The sequence below is a fragment of the Notolepis coatsorum genome (assembly GCF_963971535.1).
Source record: "Notolepis coatsorum genome assembly, chromosome: 8".
Classification (NCBI taxonomy): domain Eukaryota; kingdom Metazoa; phylum Chordata; class Actinopteri; order Aulopiformes; family Paralepididae; genus Notolepis; species Notolepis coatsorum.
In genome coordinates, this window is record NC_140172.1 from 140,895,849 (window position 1) to 140,911,259 (window position 15,411).

At 45.7% G+C, this 15,411-nt stretch overlaps 1 protein-coding gene across 1 annotated transcript in view; it reads left to right on the plus strand.

Moving 5' to 3' along the window:
- Window positions 1-15,411, plus strand: part of gabra3 (gamma-aminobutyric acid type A receptor subunit alpha3) — a gene marked incomplete at both ends in the record, with an annotated part of 316,811 nt that overhangs the window by 130,502 nt on the left and 170,898 nt on the right. Inside the window, 1 exon segment of the mRNA XM_084319586.1 lies at window positions 1,634-1,701. Coding sequence (XP_084175712.1) covers window positions 1,634-1,701 — 68 coding nt within the window.

Genomic DNA, 15,411 nt, shown 5'->3' on the forward strand with positions numbered 1-15,411 from the left:
AAATGCAGTTTGATAGCGATCGGCGGCAGATAAAAAATTTCAAATGGACGTGCTTCTAGAAGTTACTACTTATCATCTGATGTTGACCGGATGGGGGGGGGGGGTCGTTTATAATTCCGTGGCCAACGTTAGATGATTCATGTAGTGTGGGTGATATGATCATTAGAGCAGTTTGTAGCGAACACGGTAAAAATAAACGCTGAAACTTACCCCAGTCCCCTCGGGCCGTTGGGCGATGAGCGTGGAGCAAAAAGATTCCTATTATGGGATGTTGAAATATACGATCCATCTCCAGGTTGTATAATAGTATATACGTCCAAATCATGTTGTTTATCGAGTTATTGGTAACGGATCGCTATCCATTGTGTCGAGCTCGAGTCCCGGGACCTATAGCGAGTGGTCGGACCGAATTTGGATGAGCACCAGTTTCCGTTTCCGGTTTGGGCGATCGGGCGATCGGCCACCAGATGGCGCTCTTGAACCGTTGGAGAGTTGAGAGGGGATCAACAGTAGATCTCAAGTCTCCGCGGGAGAAATATGATTGCGATCACAGATTTTTGAAATATTGATCTCAATGACGTGTTACGGCGTCATTGGCAGAATTAGCATGGCGGTGAATGACGTGTTAAGGCGTCCTTGGCGATTAAAGTGTTAAGTACATTTAAAAGTAGAAACTTTTTTACTTTTTCTCAAGTGTGTTTTTAGCCAGATACTCTGACTTTTACTTGAGTACGATTTTGAGACGGTACCCATACTTTCACTTAAGTCGAATTTCTGGGTACTTTTTACACCCCTGCCCATTGCGCTGTTGAGCGCTCCAGCCACACCCACCTCCAGCACCTGTCAACATAGAACATAACATACATACAAACAGGCGGACAATGGTGACAGAGTGGAGTGGGTCATAACAATGTGATGACGGGAGCCTGGGGCATCCATTGTGTATAATATATATCAACCAATATATCAAACGTTAGCTAGTTAGCCGCAACACATTGCAGATGATTCTGACATCCGGGGCAATAAACCATTTTAAATGACACAGGTCATAAACGAGGAGACGGCTGATCCCATTCAACTCAATGTCGGCCGAACTGAACGTTTCCACACTTGGCACCAATGTGCGTTCACGTGCTACGCCGTGACGCAATGACGCTTCCTTCTTTTATAGTTTCTTTGACCCGAGCCAGGTTGTGATGGCGTACGGTATGGTGTCCCATGCAGGAGAAACAGGGTTGCTGCGTCCTGGTGGCTTGTATGCTTTCTACAACGGAGTTTGGCGATTCATTTCTGGTCATGTGACATGTACGCCCAATCGTGGGACCGCAAGTGTCTACACTGGTTAAGCTTAGGCGCTCTTTCGAAGTTGGTTAAGGTTAGAGTTTGTCTTAGAGCATGGCGATAGATTCTTTCGACAGTTAAGCTTAGGCACTCTTTCGAAGTTGGTTAAGGTTAGAGTTTGTCTTAGAGCATGGCGATAGAACGCCAAGTGCTTTGCAGGCTGTTCGACGCGGAAATGGGCAAGTGGCCAATCAGATTCGCAAATCGCCGAACTCCGTTGTAGAAAGCATGGAGGAAAGGTGCTGTTCTGTACTGCTGATTCCAACCTCTGTGTCTCTTCCTTTCATTTCAGAGAGCGTGACGGAAGTGAGGACCAACATATACGTCACCAGCTTTGGGCCAGTGTCAGATACAGACATGGTGAGTGGCATTCCTTTTTTCACATTTACATTTAGTCATTTTGCTGACGCTTTTATCTAAAGCAACTTGCTGTGGACAAGTCGGCAGGAAGGGTAGGACTCTGGCAGCTAAGGGTCAGTGGTATTGTTTATCAAATAGTATTGAACTTAAGTGCATAGTAGCATAGATATATTAGCATGATAGGTAGTAGTATAAGTATAGTAGCATAGTAGTTAGGGGTGGGGGGGGGAATCGATACGTAGTAGTATCGCGATACTTTGCGTGGCGATACTGTATCGATACAGGGACGCCAAGTATCGATATTTAATTATTAATACAAAAATTAAAAAATACAAAAAAAAAATTGTATAAGGAAGTTGCATTGTTCATTTCAATACCTGTAATAGTACAGTAGTCCACACACACACACACACACACATGTGCATTCAGTTAAATTGGAATATGACTGTAATACAAACAGTTCAGTTTGTCAGGTACATGCAACACAGATTACAGTGTTTACATCTGTCTGCTTGAGAAAATACCATGTTCTGCAATAAAAATTATTGACGTGAGATGAACAGACTGAACTTTATTTTATTAGATAAAACATGTTGAAAAAAGGTAATAAATTAAATGTGATAAAAAAATTATAATAATAAAAAAAGAAAATCGCAATACCCAGCGTATCGCGATATATTTAGTATCGCGATACTATCGTATCGTGACGCAAGTATCGCGATAGTATCGTATCGTGAGGTCTCTGGCCATTCCCACCCCTAATAATAATAATAGTACATAATAGTAAAAGACAGTAAGTAAATGGTGGGAAGTTCGTTACACCATTGTGGATCAAAGATCGAGAATGGCCTACTTCTGCTTGATGACCCCAGGAGCGCGGATAAGAGTGGGTCTGAGGCGGCCAGAAGATGCAGAGCGTAGGGGTCTTGAGGGTGTGTAGTTAGAAGATGCAGAGCGTAGGGGTCTTGAGGGTGTGTAGTTAGAAGATGCAGAGCGTAGGGGTCTTGAGGGTGTGTAGTTAGAAGATGCAGAGCGTAGGGGTCTTGAGGGTGTGTAGTTAGAAGATGCAGAGCGTAGGGGTCTTGAGGGTGTGTAGTTAGAAGATGCAGAGCGTAGTGGTCTTGGGAGTGTGTAGTTAGAAGATGCAGAGTGTAGTGGTCTTGAGGGTGTATAGTTAGAAGATGCAAAGCATAGGGGTCTTGAGGGTGTGTAGTTAGAAGATGCAAAGTCAAATCAAATCAAATCAAATCAAATTTATTTATAGGGCCCGACAACACACGTTAATGTCCCCATGGGCCGTACAGGTCTTCTTTAAACAAGTCAAGAAGACAACATAACAATAAGTCAAGAACAGAACAAGAACACCATAGGGTCTAAACATTTTTTAGATGAATGCAAATAAATGAAAGAATGCAAGCACTCCCAGACATACCCCACGCGAAGGTAAGGAAAAACTCACTAAAACCTAACAATAGGGAAAAAAAGCTCCACAGGCAATGTGGAGGAGAGAAACCTTAGAAGGGCCGTTCAAGGGGGGATCTCCCTTCTTAGATGTCGGTGATAGTAGTGTTGCAGACGGACAGTTGGTAAGCATGCACTCATGTGTGTGGTGAAACACAGATGAGTGCATGCAATAGCAACTGTACATTTTGAAAAATTAAAGATAGAGCTAATAGCGATAGCAACTGAACATTTTGAAAGATTAAAGATAGAGTTGATAGCGGATCTATTTGAGGCACAGGGGCGGCGCAAGAGGGTCACGTCCTCCCCGTCTTAGTCACGGGACATTAAACACTCCGGTCGTTGCTCAGGGACAGCCGGAGACAGGGGGAAGGCGCAGAGAGGGTCGCGAACTCCCCGACATCATCGCGGGACATCCGGCACTCCGGTCACCACTACGAGACCTCCGAAGACAGGGGGGCACGCAGAGGGGGTCGCAATCTCCCGGCCTTCGTCACGGGACGTCCAACACTCCGGTCAACACTCCAGGACAGCAAGTCATAGGAAGACAGGGAGACGGGACAGGCGTTAGACAGCTCATGAGATTGTAGTAGGCGGACATAGCAATAGATACAAGTGGTAGGCATATATGTGAATGGAGTAGATATATGAAGTAAGCGTATTATGTGAAAAGAATAGAAGTACTTAACCCAGCAATGAAACCGCGTTGACTGTTAATCTGTTAACAGTCTGTTAATCAGTTGACAGGACCACGGACAGACGGCGGTGAATAACTGATCCAATGCCTCGGAGGTGCAAGTAGAGCAGTCACTACAGGCTTGGCCAAGACCCCGAGGCATCCATCACCTTGGTCAGCGCCAGGAGACGGGTACTCAGAGAGAAGGGGGAGGGAGGGGGGGGGGGGGGGGGGGGGGGAGAGGGGGGGGGGGGGAAGAGTTAGAGAGTTCCCATGTTTGTGGTGCTGCAAAGGAGCAGACATGTAGTACCCTGTAGTGCCATGTAGTACCCCGTAGTGCCATGTAGTACCCTATAATACCCCATAGTGCCATGTAGTACCCCGTAGTATCCTGTAGTACCCTGTAGTGCCATGTAGTACCCTGTGGTGCCATGTAGAGCTATGTAAGCCATGTAGTACCCTGTAATGCCATGCAGTACCAAGTAGTACTCTGTGGTACCATGTAGTACCCTGTACCCTAACTAAACTACCCTATAGTAAACTACCCAGTGGTACCATGTAGTACCCTGTACCATAACTAAACTACACAGATTAATTAAAAGCATAGGGGTATTGAGGGTATGTAGTTAGAAGATGCAGAGTGTAGGGGTCTGGAGGGTGTGTAAGTAGAAGATGCAGAGCGTAGGGGTCTTGAGGGTGTGTAGTTAGAAGATGCAGAGCATAGGGGTCTTGAGGGTGTGTAGTTAGAAGATGCAGAGTAAACAATCCTAGTGGATGACATGTAGGCGTTCTCTGTCCCGACACATAGACATCCTCTGTCCCCGACATGTAGACATCCTCTGTCCCCGACGCGCAGGCAGGAAAACCATGCTATTGTTCTCCAGGCGTGTGACTGATCACACTGCATGTGAGGAGCTGTTTGGGATGGATCCTCCACAGAAGCTCGGTGGCAGAGATGTGGCCATTGGGACTCAGAGGAGAGAGATGCAGAGGAGGAGAGATTCAGACCTGCAGGCTGTGTGGCCCATTGTCTGCCACTGATGAGGGTTGTGTGTGCGTGTGTGTGTGTGTGTGTGTGTGTGTGTGTGTGTGTGTGTGTGTGTGTGTGTGTGTGTGTGTGTGTGCGTGCGTGCGTGTGTGTGTGTGTGTGTGTGTGTGTGTGTGTGTGTGTGTGTGTGTGTGTGTGTGTGTGTGTGTGTGTGTGTGTGTGTGTGTGTGTGTGTGTGTGCGTGTGTCTGTGTGTGTGTGTGTGTGTGTGTGCGTGCGTGCGTGCGTGCGTGCGTGCGTGCGTGTGAGGAGGGTTCTGCTTAGCATGAAGCAGTCTGAGATCAGGCAGCACTGGTGTGGAATCAGATTACAGGGGAAACTAGCTTGTTTGGAGTTTGCTGACCACTCAGTCTCACACTCAGTGTTTAAGAACGCCGCTGTTGGTGAGGATGTTTTTTAATTTACCATCAAAGCAAGAATGCAGGTATTACCCACTAAATACAATCTGTCCACTTGGTATCCTCAAACTCACAATCCATTCTGTTTAAACCATCAGGATTCACAACACCTAGAATCCATTGCACACATAACAAATGGATGTAATGCATACAAACACCTGTACATCGCTCGTCATGACCGTATTGTGGACATTGTGTCTGATGCTGTACGGAACATATCACCATCTATTGCAGCAATGTACAAACATGCTAGAGTGCAACCAGTGGTTTGGCCTTACCAACGATGTATTTACTAACATACCAAATACACCGGATGTTGTTTTTGTTGACACCAGCCACAGGGAGGTGCTGGTCATAGAAGTGGGCTGTACCTTTGATCTGTACATGGACCAGGCCTTCCGGGACAAGTATATCAAATACCAACCACTGCTCAATGTGATGGCCGACCTTGGGTATAGGTGTAAATATAGTGTACTTGTATTCGGAAGTCTTGGCCATGTATACAAATGCACCATGACCGGTCTGAGAATTGCTGCAGTCTAAAAGAAAAGCCAAACAAATAGCCAAATATTGCTCTGTCTCGGCTATTATTGGCAGCTTAGCCACGTGGAGAAGGAGGTGCTATGTTCAGTGCTGCTTGGCCCCGATACATTTGATTCCCTGTTTATGTAATATAATTTGTGGAACCAAATAAAGTATTCAACTTAACTTAACAGAGACAATATTTCTGACACTGGGAATACATTCCCTGAGATCCATAGATGTCGCTAGATACCAAGAACATGCAAATGTGCCTTGTAGAAGTGGAGCAATCTTCCATTTACTTAGGTATGTATTTTTAGGTGGATTTTCAGAAAATGGGGCTAGGGCTAAACAGTTTAAAGTGGTATGTGGTCCAGTTATGCTGCTCTGATTATGTCCTCTTGAAGTTGGCAGCCTTCAAATTTGACAATACATAATCTTCATCAATCTTTGCCATGTTTTCTATGCAAAATACTTTTCATTAAAGTAACTAGTAACTGATGGGTTCAGATGAATGTAGTGGAGTAGAAAGTACAATATTCCCTTTGAAATGTAATGGAGTAAAAGTACAAAGTTCCCTAAAATGAAAATACTCACGTAAAGTACAACTAGCTCGAAAATGTACTTACGTACAGTGCTTGAGTACAAGTACTTAGTTACTTTCCACCACTTAACAGGTTAAGAACCACTCAAGTTCATTTTAAAACGGCGAGTACTTGAGTAATGGATTACTCACACCCATCCCAGTACCCATCCTCCTGCTGGTGACTTTAACACATTTAAAAAAAAAAGATCTACATCCCCAAGATTAGGACTAGTTCACGCTAGGGAAAAGTGTTCTCATTAAGACGTTGCATCATTGTCTTGTGTTGGAGGAGGACACGCCGTACCTGGGGCATCGCACAGCTCCACGTCTCCCCATCCAGCGGTCCAATTATCCTGTCCATGTGTCGCCATGTGTCCCAGAAACGTCTGCTTGTCCTCAGCCCAGTCACCCTGAGGATGGCCGGGGGCTGTGCCTCTCCAACGCCAGGCCCCGATATGTCCCCAGCACCCTGCTGTTCCTCTGTTATCACCCTGCTGTTCCTCTGATATCACACTGATATCACACTGATATCACACTGATATCACACAGATATCACACTGATATCACACTGATATCACACAGATATCACACTGATATCACACTGATATCACACTGATATCACACTGATATCACACTGTTATCACACTGATATCGCACTGTTATTTACATTTTTACATGTTCCTCTGTTATCACCCTGCTGTTCCTCTGTTATCACACTGATATCGCACAGCACCAGGGAAGTTAAATCCCACTCAACCACCAGCCCAATAGAATACGATGTTTGTTTGTATCAACCTTTATTTCTAATGTGCCGGCACTGGCCTGGAAAATTAAAGGTACGATTAAAGAAATATACAAATATATATATTAAATAGCCAAGGCACGCTAATCCAAGTCTGTATAGGACATGTACTGTAGTAACGCTATCTGACTGTGGCAGCTTACCCTACTTCCTGTCAGGCCAATCCCTGGAATGTGGGTTATGATGTTGATGGCTGAGCCTGGTGAGGGGGTGAATGCACGGCTCCCTTTGTTTCCCCTGTGTGAGTATGCGTGTGTATGTGTGTGTGTGTGTGTGTCCCTCTCTCTCTCTCTCTCTCTCTCTCTCTCTCTCTCTCTCTCTCTCTCTCTCTCTCTCTCTCTCTCTCTCTCTGTGTCTCTCTGTGTATCTCTGTGTCTCTCTGTCTCTGGAGGTTGGTGGATTACTATCCTCTTGTCTGCTCTGTTACGCCAGCTCTTCCTCTTTATTGCTGAACTGGTTCTGACAGGCCTGGCCTGATGAAGGTGGAGGCCTTTTAGTCTGTTGCAGGTGCTGTGTACGACCTGCCTTAAAACATAATAGTGGTGATAATAGTAGTACCAGTAGTAGTAGTAGTAGTAGTAGTAGTAGTAGTAGTAGTAGTAGTAGTAGTAGTAGTAGTAGTAGTAGTAGTAGTAGTAGTAGTAGTAGTAGTAGTAGTAGTAGTAGTAGTAGTAGTAGTAGTAGTAGTAGTAGTAGTAGTAGTAGTAATAGTTTATTCATTTAAGCTTTCTTTCAACTGGAAGGACACTGAGGTTGAATACAGACAACACAGTAGTACTGGCTGTTACGTGTTGACAGGTCCAGTGCATCTGGGACAGCGTGACAGCAGTGAGTCACAGGGAGTCGACACAGGCAGCTTCTGATGTGTTTCTGATGTGTTTTCATGACAGAGACTCTTCCATTCTATTCAAGCTGCTCCTCCACCAGACACACACGCTGCTCGGGAGACAGACAGACGTAGTACACCGATTATTTTCTCTCCGTTCATTTTATGCGTCAGTGAAGCATGGAAACACATCCACTGCTATGTAAATATACACGTTCACAGCAAATACATCCACGCGTAATAAACGATGTGATCTCTTCATTTTGGCTGAACTGCGCTAAGATTTGAGTTTCCTGATTGAAGGTATTGATACGCTAGCTGAGCAGGCAAGATGGATTTGAAAGAGCAATGGATGTGTAATAATAATAATAATAATAATAATAATAATAATAATAATAATAATAATAATAATAATAATAATAATAAACTTTATTTGTATAGCACCTTTCATACAAGAATTACAGCCCAAAGTCCTTCACAGCAGTGATGCGGACACAACATAGACATACAGTAGGCATATAATTAGCATAGCATTTGCATAATTATAGACAGGTATAAAATTTGCAGAGAATTTATATTAAAACATCCCTGAAATGATTTAATAGATTTATGTCATTAAAATATATATACAAATATTGTAATAGATTTATTTCTATTAATTATGATAGTGTATAATGGTCTCATAGGCTACAGGTCCTATTAAGTCATTGTCATTTCACTTTTATATGCTATATAAATACATTGTTGATTTGCTGTATTAATATGTAGTATGTGAGTAGCAGTAGCAGTAGTATGCTATATAAATACATTGTTAAATGATGTATTAATATGTAGTATGTGATGTAGTACTTATGTAGGTATCTCTACAGCACTGTGAGGCCCTGCAGAACGGGGGCCAGTAGGTATCTCTACAGCACTGTGAGGCCCTGCAGAACGGGGGCCAGTAGGTATCTCTACAGCACTGTGAGGCCCTGCAGAACGGGGGCCAGTAGGTATCTCTACAGCACTGTGAGGCCCTGCAGAACGGGGGCCAGTAGGTATCTCTACAGCACTGTGAGGCCCTGCAGAACGGGGGCCAGTATGTATCTCTACAGCACTGTGAGGCCCTGCAGAACGGGGGCCAGTATCTCTACAGCACTGTGAGGCCCTGCAGAACGGGGGCCAGTAGGTATCTCTACAGCACTGTGAGGCCCTGCAGAATGGGGGCCAGTAGGTATCTCTACAGCACTGTGAGGCCCTGCAGAACGGGGGCCAGTAGGTATCTCTACAGCACTGTGAGGCCCTGTAGAACGGGGGCCAGTATGTATCTCTACAGCACTGTGAGGCCCTGCAGAACGGGGGCCAGTATCTCTGCAGCACTGTGAGGCCCTGCAGAACGGGGGCCAGTATGTATCTCTACAGCACTGTGAGGCCCTGCAGAACGGGGGCCAGTATCTCTGCAGCACTGTGAGGCCCTGCAGAACGGGGGCCAGTAGGTATCTCTACAGCACTGTGAGGCCCTGCAGAACGGGGGCCAGTATGTATCTCTACAGCACTGTGAGGCCCTGCAGAACGGGGGCCAGTATCTCTGCAGCACTGTGAGGCCCTGCAGAACGGGGGCCAGTAGGTATCTCTACATCACTGTGAGGCCCTGCAGAACGGGGGCCAGTAGGTATCTCTACAGCACTGTGAGGCCCTGCAGAACGGGGGCCAGTAGGTATCTCTACATCACTGTGAGGCCCTGCAGAACGGGGGCCAGTAGGTATCTCTACAGCACTGTGAGGCCCTGCAGAACGGGGACCAGTATCTCTGCAGAACGGAGGCCAGTATGTTCCTGAGTCGCTGGTGTAAAACTCTGTGGTTGAATAGAACAGAACAATCTATCTAGACAATCTATCTGGATGTTCAGTGCGGGTTCAGTACTGTCCAGTGGTCGTGCAGTAGTCATCCAGTAGTCGTAGGGAGAGTCTCCATTGCACAAGCTCCCGCTCTCGCTCTACAACGCGTCGCGCTAAATGATCACGGTAGTCACTGTGTCTCAACACACAGCAGTGTGAGCTGTTATAGAACTCAGCTTTAATAATTAACGCGTGTTCAAGGCATGTAGGTGATATTATCACTGAGCCTCACTGCATCACTGAGCACAGGGTGACAGTACAGGCTGGCGAAATCTTCCTGGACACTTTAAGATTTGTACACCTCTCACAATCTTCCTGGACACTTTAAGATGTTTACACTTCTCACAATCTTCCTGGACACTTTAAGATGTTTACACTTCTCACAATCTTCCTGGACACTTTAAGATTTGTACACTTCTCACAATATTCCTGGACACTTTAAGATTTGTACACCTCTCACAATCTTCCTGGACACTTTAAGATGTTTACACTTCTCACAATCTTCCTGGACACTTTAAGATGTTTACACTTCTCACAATATTCCTGGACACTTTAAGATGTTTACACTTCTCACAATCTTCCTGGACACTTTAAGATGTTTACACTTCTCACAATCTTCCTGGACACTTTAAGATGTTTACACTTCTCACAATCTTCCTGGACACTTTAAGATGTTTACACTTCTCACAATATTCCTGGACACTTTAAGATGTTTACACCTCTCACAATCTTCCTGGACACTTTAAGATGTTTACACCTCTCACAATCTTTCTGGACACTTTAAGATGTTTACACTTTTCACAATCTTTCTGGACACTTTAAGATGTTTACACTTCTCACAATCTTCCTGGACACTTTAAGATGTTTTACACTTCTCACAATCTTTCTGGACACTTTAAGATGTTTACACTTCTCACAATATTCCTGGACACTTTACATTTTTACACTTATTATTACTGTACATTTTACTGTATATTTCTGTATATTTTTGGCTGGATAGTTTATAGCTTATATTTAAGATTTTAGAATGTATATACATACCAGAATGTATATCCAGGACCGTATTTTATTCTTTATTCTATTTTAATTATTCTTATTTTAATATTATTATATTATTATTCTTATTTTAGTCCTATTGACTACCTAAATGTTTATTGTTGTTTAATGTGAGCGATCTGTATAGTGCCAAATTTCCCTCTGGATTATTAAATTATTTCTATTTTATTCTATTCTATTCTATTATGGGCTGTGCTTCTCTGTTGGTGTTTTCTCTTTCGTTTTGCTCACAGTCTAACGAGCAAATGAGACAAATTGCATTTAGGCCCTGAATGAATGTGTAATGAGCCCGAGGGAAGTAAGTGGACATGAGCTTCTGAGCAGGGTCTACCATCTGTCTGTCAGTACTGTATACTTACTTACTCATAGTATATATTCAGATTATAGCGTCTATTGTAACTATATTTATTAGCAGCGGAGGCGACCATGCAAGGTGCCAACCTGCTCATCGGGAGCAATTAGGGGTTAAGTAGTCTTGCTCAAGGGCACTTTGACAATCGAACCGGGAACATTTCCGATGACCAGACGACTGCTCTGCCTCCTGAGCCGCTGTCTGTTGTCGTCGTCCCCCCCCCCCCCTCCCCCATCGGTACTATAAGACATGTGTGTTACCACGGCAACAAGCTCTCGACGTGCGAAGCAAAGAGGGGCTTTCACAATGAGAGGGAACCTTCACTGGGGGGGGGGGGGGGGGGGGGGGGGGGGTACGGTGGCTCAGGAGGTTGTGGTTCCCGGTAAAATTCTGGCTCTTCCCGGGGCAGCGTGTCTTTGAGCAAGACACTTAACCCCTAATTGCTCCCGATGAGCAGGTTGGCTCCTTGCATGGTCGCCTCCGCCTCCGTCGGTGTGTGAATGTGTGAGTGGATGGGTAAAATGTGACGAACAAATTGCAAAGCGCTTTGGATGAAAGCCAGAGTCACGCCCCTCATAAAAAAAACATCCCTGAACCCTACCGTCATAGGCGACTACCGTCCTGTCTCTCTTCTCTCCTTCCTTTCTAAAACACTTGAACGTGCTGTATCCAACCAACTTACTGCTTATCTCTTACAGAATGACCTCCTAGACCCTAATCAGTCAGGCTTCAGGACTGGTCACTCCACAGAGACAGCCCTCATTGCGGTCACAGAGGCACTTCACTTAGCAAAAGCGAAAGGCCTCTCCTCTGTCCTGATTCTCCTACTGTAGATCTATCTGCAGCCTTCGACACAGTCAACCACCAGATCCTCCTCGCGGCCCTCGCAGGAATGGGAGTGGCTGGCTCTGCGCTGACATGGTTGTCATCATACCTCAATGACCGCTCCTACCAAGTGTCATGGAGAGGGACCCTGTCGGCCACCCGCCCCCTGCGGACGGGTGTCCCCCAGGGCTCGGTTTTAGGACCCCTTCTCTTCTCCCTCTACACTAAATCACTGGGTAACATTATCACGTCTCATGGCTTCTCCTACCACTGTTATGCCGACGATACTCAACTCTTCCTCTCCTTCCCTCCCTCAGATATCAACGTCTCTGAGCGGATCTCGGCCTGTCTGTCCGACATCTCTGCCTGGATGACGACCAACCACCTCAAACTGAACCTAAGCTAAACAGAATTGCTCCACCTGCCGGCCAAATCCTCCCCCCTGACCGACCTTTCCATCACAGTCGAGAATGCAGCTGTGACCGCGTCCCCGACCGCCAAGAACCTTGGTGTTGTCCTCGACGACCAGTTGAACTTCTCTGCTCACATCGCAGCGACAACCAGAACCTGCCGATTCCTCCTGAGCAACGTCAGAAGGATCCGCCCCTTCCTGACAAAAGAAGCCACCCAACTCCTCGTCCAATCAACAGTCATCTCCCGCCTCGACTACTGCAACGCACTGCTCGCTGGCCTCCCGGCCAATGCCACTAAGCCTCTTCAACTCATTCAGAACGCAGCGGCCCGCCTGATCTCAAACCTACCGAAGTCGGCCCATGTCACCCCACTTCTTAGGGACCTGCACTGGCTCCCCATTGCTGCACGAATCCGCTTCAAGGCCCTCGACCTAGCATACCGTGCGGCAAAGGGAACCGCTCCCGCCTACCTCCGTTCAATGGTCTCTAACTACACACCCTCAAGACCCCTACGCTCTGCATCTTCTGGCCGCCTCAGACCTACTCCTATCCAAGCTCCGGGAGGGTCATCAAAGAGAAGTCGCCTATTCTCAATCCTTGCCCCACAATGGTGGAATGAACTACCCACCCCAGTTAGGACAGCCGAAACACGTCCAATCTTTCGCCGTCGACTAAAGACGCACTTCTTCAACCATTATCTGAATTAAAAAAAGAAAAGAAAAAAAAAAAAAATTATCTAACCCTAACTAACCATACTGTCATGCACTTGTCCTAATAAACTAACCTACACTGTAGCACTCAACACTTTGATGAACATTGTTACTCAGCTGATAGAGTTGTGCCCTTCTTGCTGTCTTGTCGTACAGAACTTGTAAGTCGCTTTGGATAAAAGCGTCAGCTAAATGACTAAATGTAAATGCAAATGTAAAGCTGTTATGTAAACGCACCATTTGCAGTTTACAAACATGTTAAAAAAGCAGATAGAGCGCTGACTTTCAGAAGACAATTGGCAACTTAAAGATTCAATACAATGAAAATCGTGTTTTTCAATCTTATTTTCATATTTGAACGGTTGACGTAAAATGACCCAACATGTTAGAACTGTTGTTGTTAAAATGAAGACTAAAGCCCTTTGATCTCTAGCCCCCCCTGGATATGAACAGAATCTAGCCGTTTCAGATCAACGTTCTACTTCTTCCACACACTTGACAGTGTCTCGGGAGGTAGAGCAGTCCGGAGGTTCCCGGTTCGATTCCCGCTCCTCCCGGGCAGCTCGTCGAAGTGTCCTTGTTGTATCCACACGGGTTACTCTGATTGGCCCATCAGTCACATCTAGCTGCTCTGATTGGCTCATCACTCACATCTAGCTGCTCTGATTGGCTCGTCAGTCACATCTAGCTGCTCTGATTGGCTCATCACTCACATCTATACAAGCATCTCTATAGTGTCTAGTGAACAGGAGGCCACGCCCCCTCAGCAGCATCTCTAGTGTCTAGTGAACAGGAGGCCACGCCCCCTCAGCAGCATCTATAGTGTCTAGTGAACAGGAGGCCACGCCCGCTCAGTCTCCTGAGAGTTAATCATCTATAGTGTCTAGTGAACAGGAGGCCACGCCCCCTCAGCCTACTGAGAGTTAATCATCTATAGTGTCTTGTGAACAGGAGGCCACGCCCCCTCAGCCTACTGAGAGTTAATCATCTATAGTGTCTTGTGAACAGGAGGCCACGCCCCCTCAGCCTACTGAGAGTTAATCATCTATAGTGTATCTAGTGAAGAGAAGGCCACGCCCCCTCAGTCTACTGAGAGTTAAGCATCTATAGACCTGTTCGCCGAAGACGTCATGAGTGACAAATATGCACGCGCAGACCCGAAGCAGAAAGGAACGTAATCCTGGTCAGAACAACGGGGCAGACTACAATATATTTGCATTTGTTAGCCATGCTAGCGATCTAAACAATCAATCAATCCCAAAGCTAGATATGTAAAAGGTGAAATGTGGCTCACACTCACAGCCATGCTGATTTGGCAACATGACATCCAGCCGTTTTCGTTTGAAACTACTTTTAGTCAAGGAGTGCCATGGTTTCTCCATAGAGCCCCGTTGTACTTATTTTGGCGCAGGTCCGGGTTAACTTAGTCACGTGACTCAGTTGGTATTGCTGATTGGCTGGAACACGGTATGTTTGTAAACAGCGAACAGGTCTATAGTGTCTAGAGAACAGAAGGCCACGCCCCCTCAGCCTACTGAGAGTCGGCTGTGCTCAGAGAGAGTGAACCTAAAACACTTATAGCAAAACAAATTACACATCTGAAGCTGAAAGAAACGACACTCATGGCATTGACAATCCGTCAGGAAGCAATTTATGACGCCATGAAAACACCATTGTACTGGATCTTTAAGAGCATTCTGTTGCCATAGTTACCGGTAAAGTGGCCTTTCATCCTTGCTAATTGCGATTCGAACTTGTGTCTCCTTTGGAAACGCTTTCACACGTCTCCCAGTCATAAGACGACGCCTGCTCAGTCGCTTCAAATCATTATTAAATATGACACGTTGCTGTTCACCGCCTGCGGTCTTATCCGTGAGCCTCATGTAGCCTATCATTCGTACGCAGTTATTATTCATGTGACGAGGCTGCACATGGAACGTGATGATGGGAATTGATTTCACTGCAGAACTAAAAACCTAAAGGCCAATCATCGGCTCAGGTTGACGTCACAGACCTATCAATTATGCGGACAGGCGCATATTGCGATCAATATCACGTTGACACTAAGTAGTTCGTCATTTCCCTTAAATTAAATTGTGTCATCGATCCGAGATCAGCGCTAAAGGAACTGTGCAAATGGTTACGAGTCGTTGAAGTCG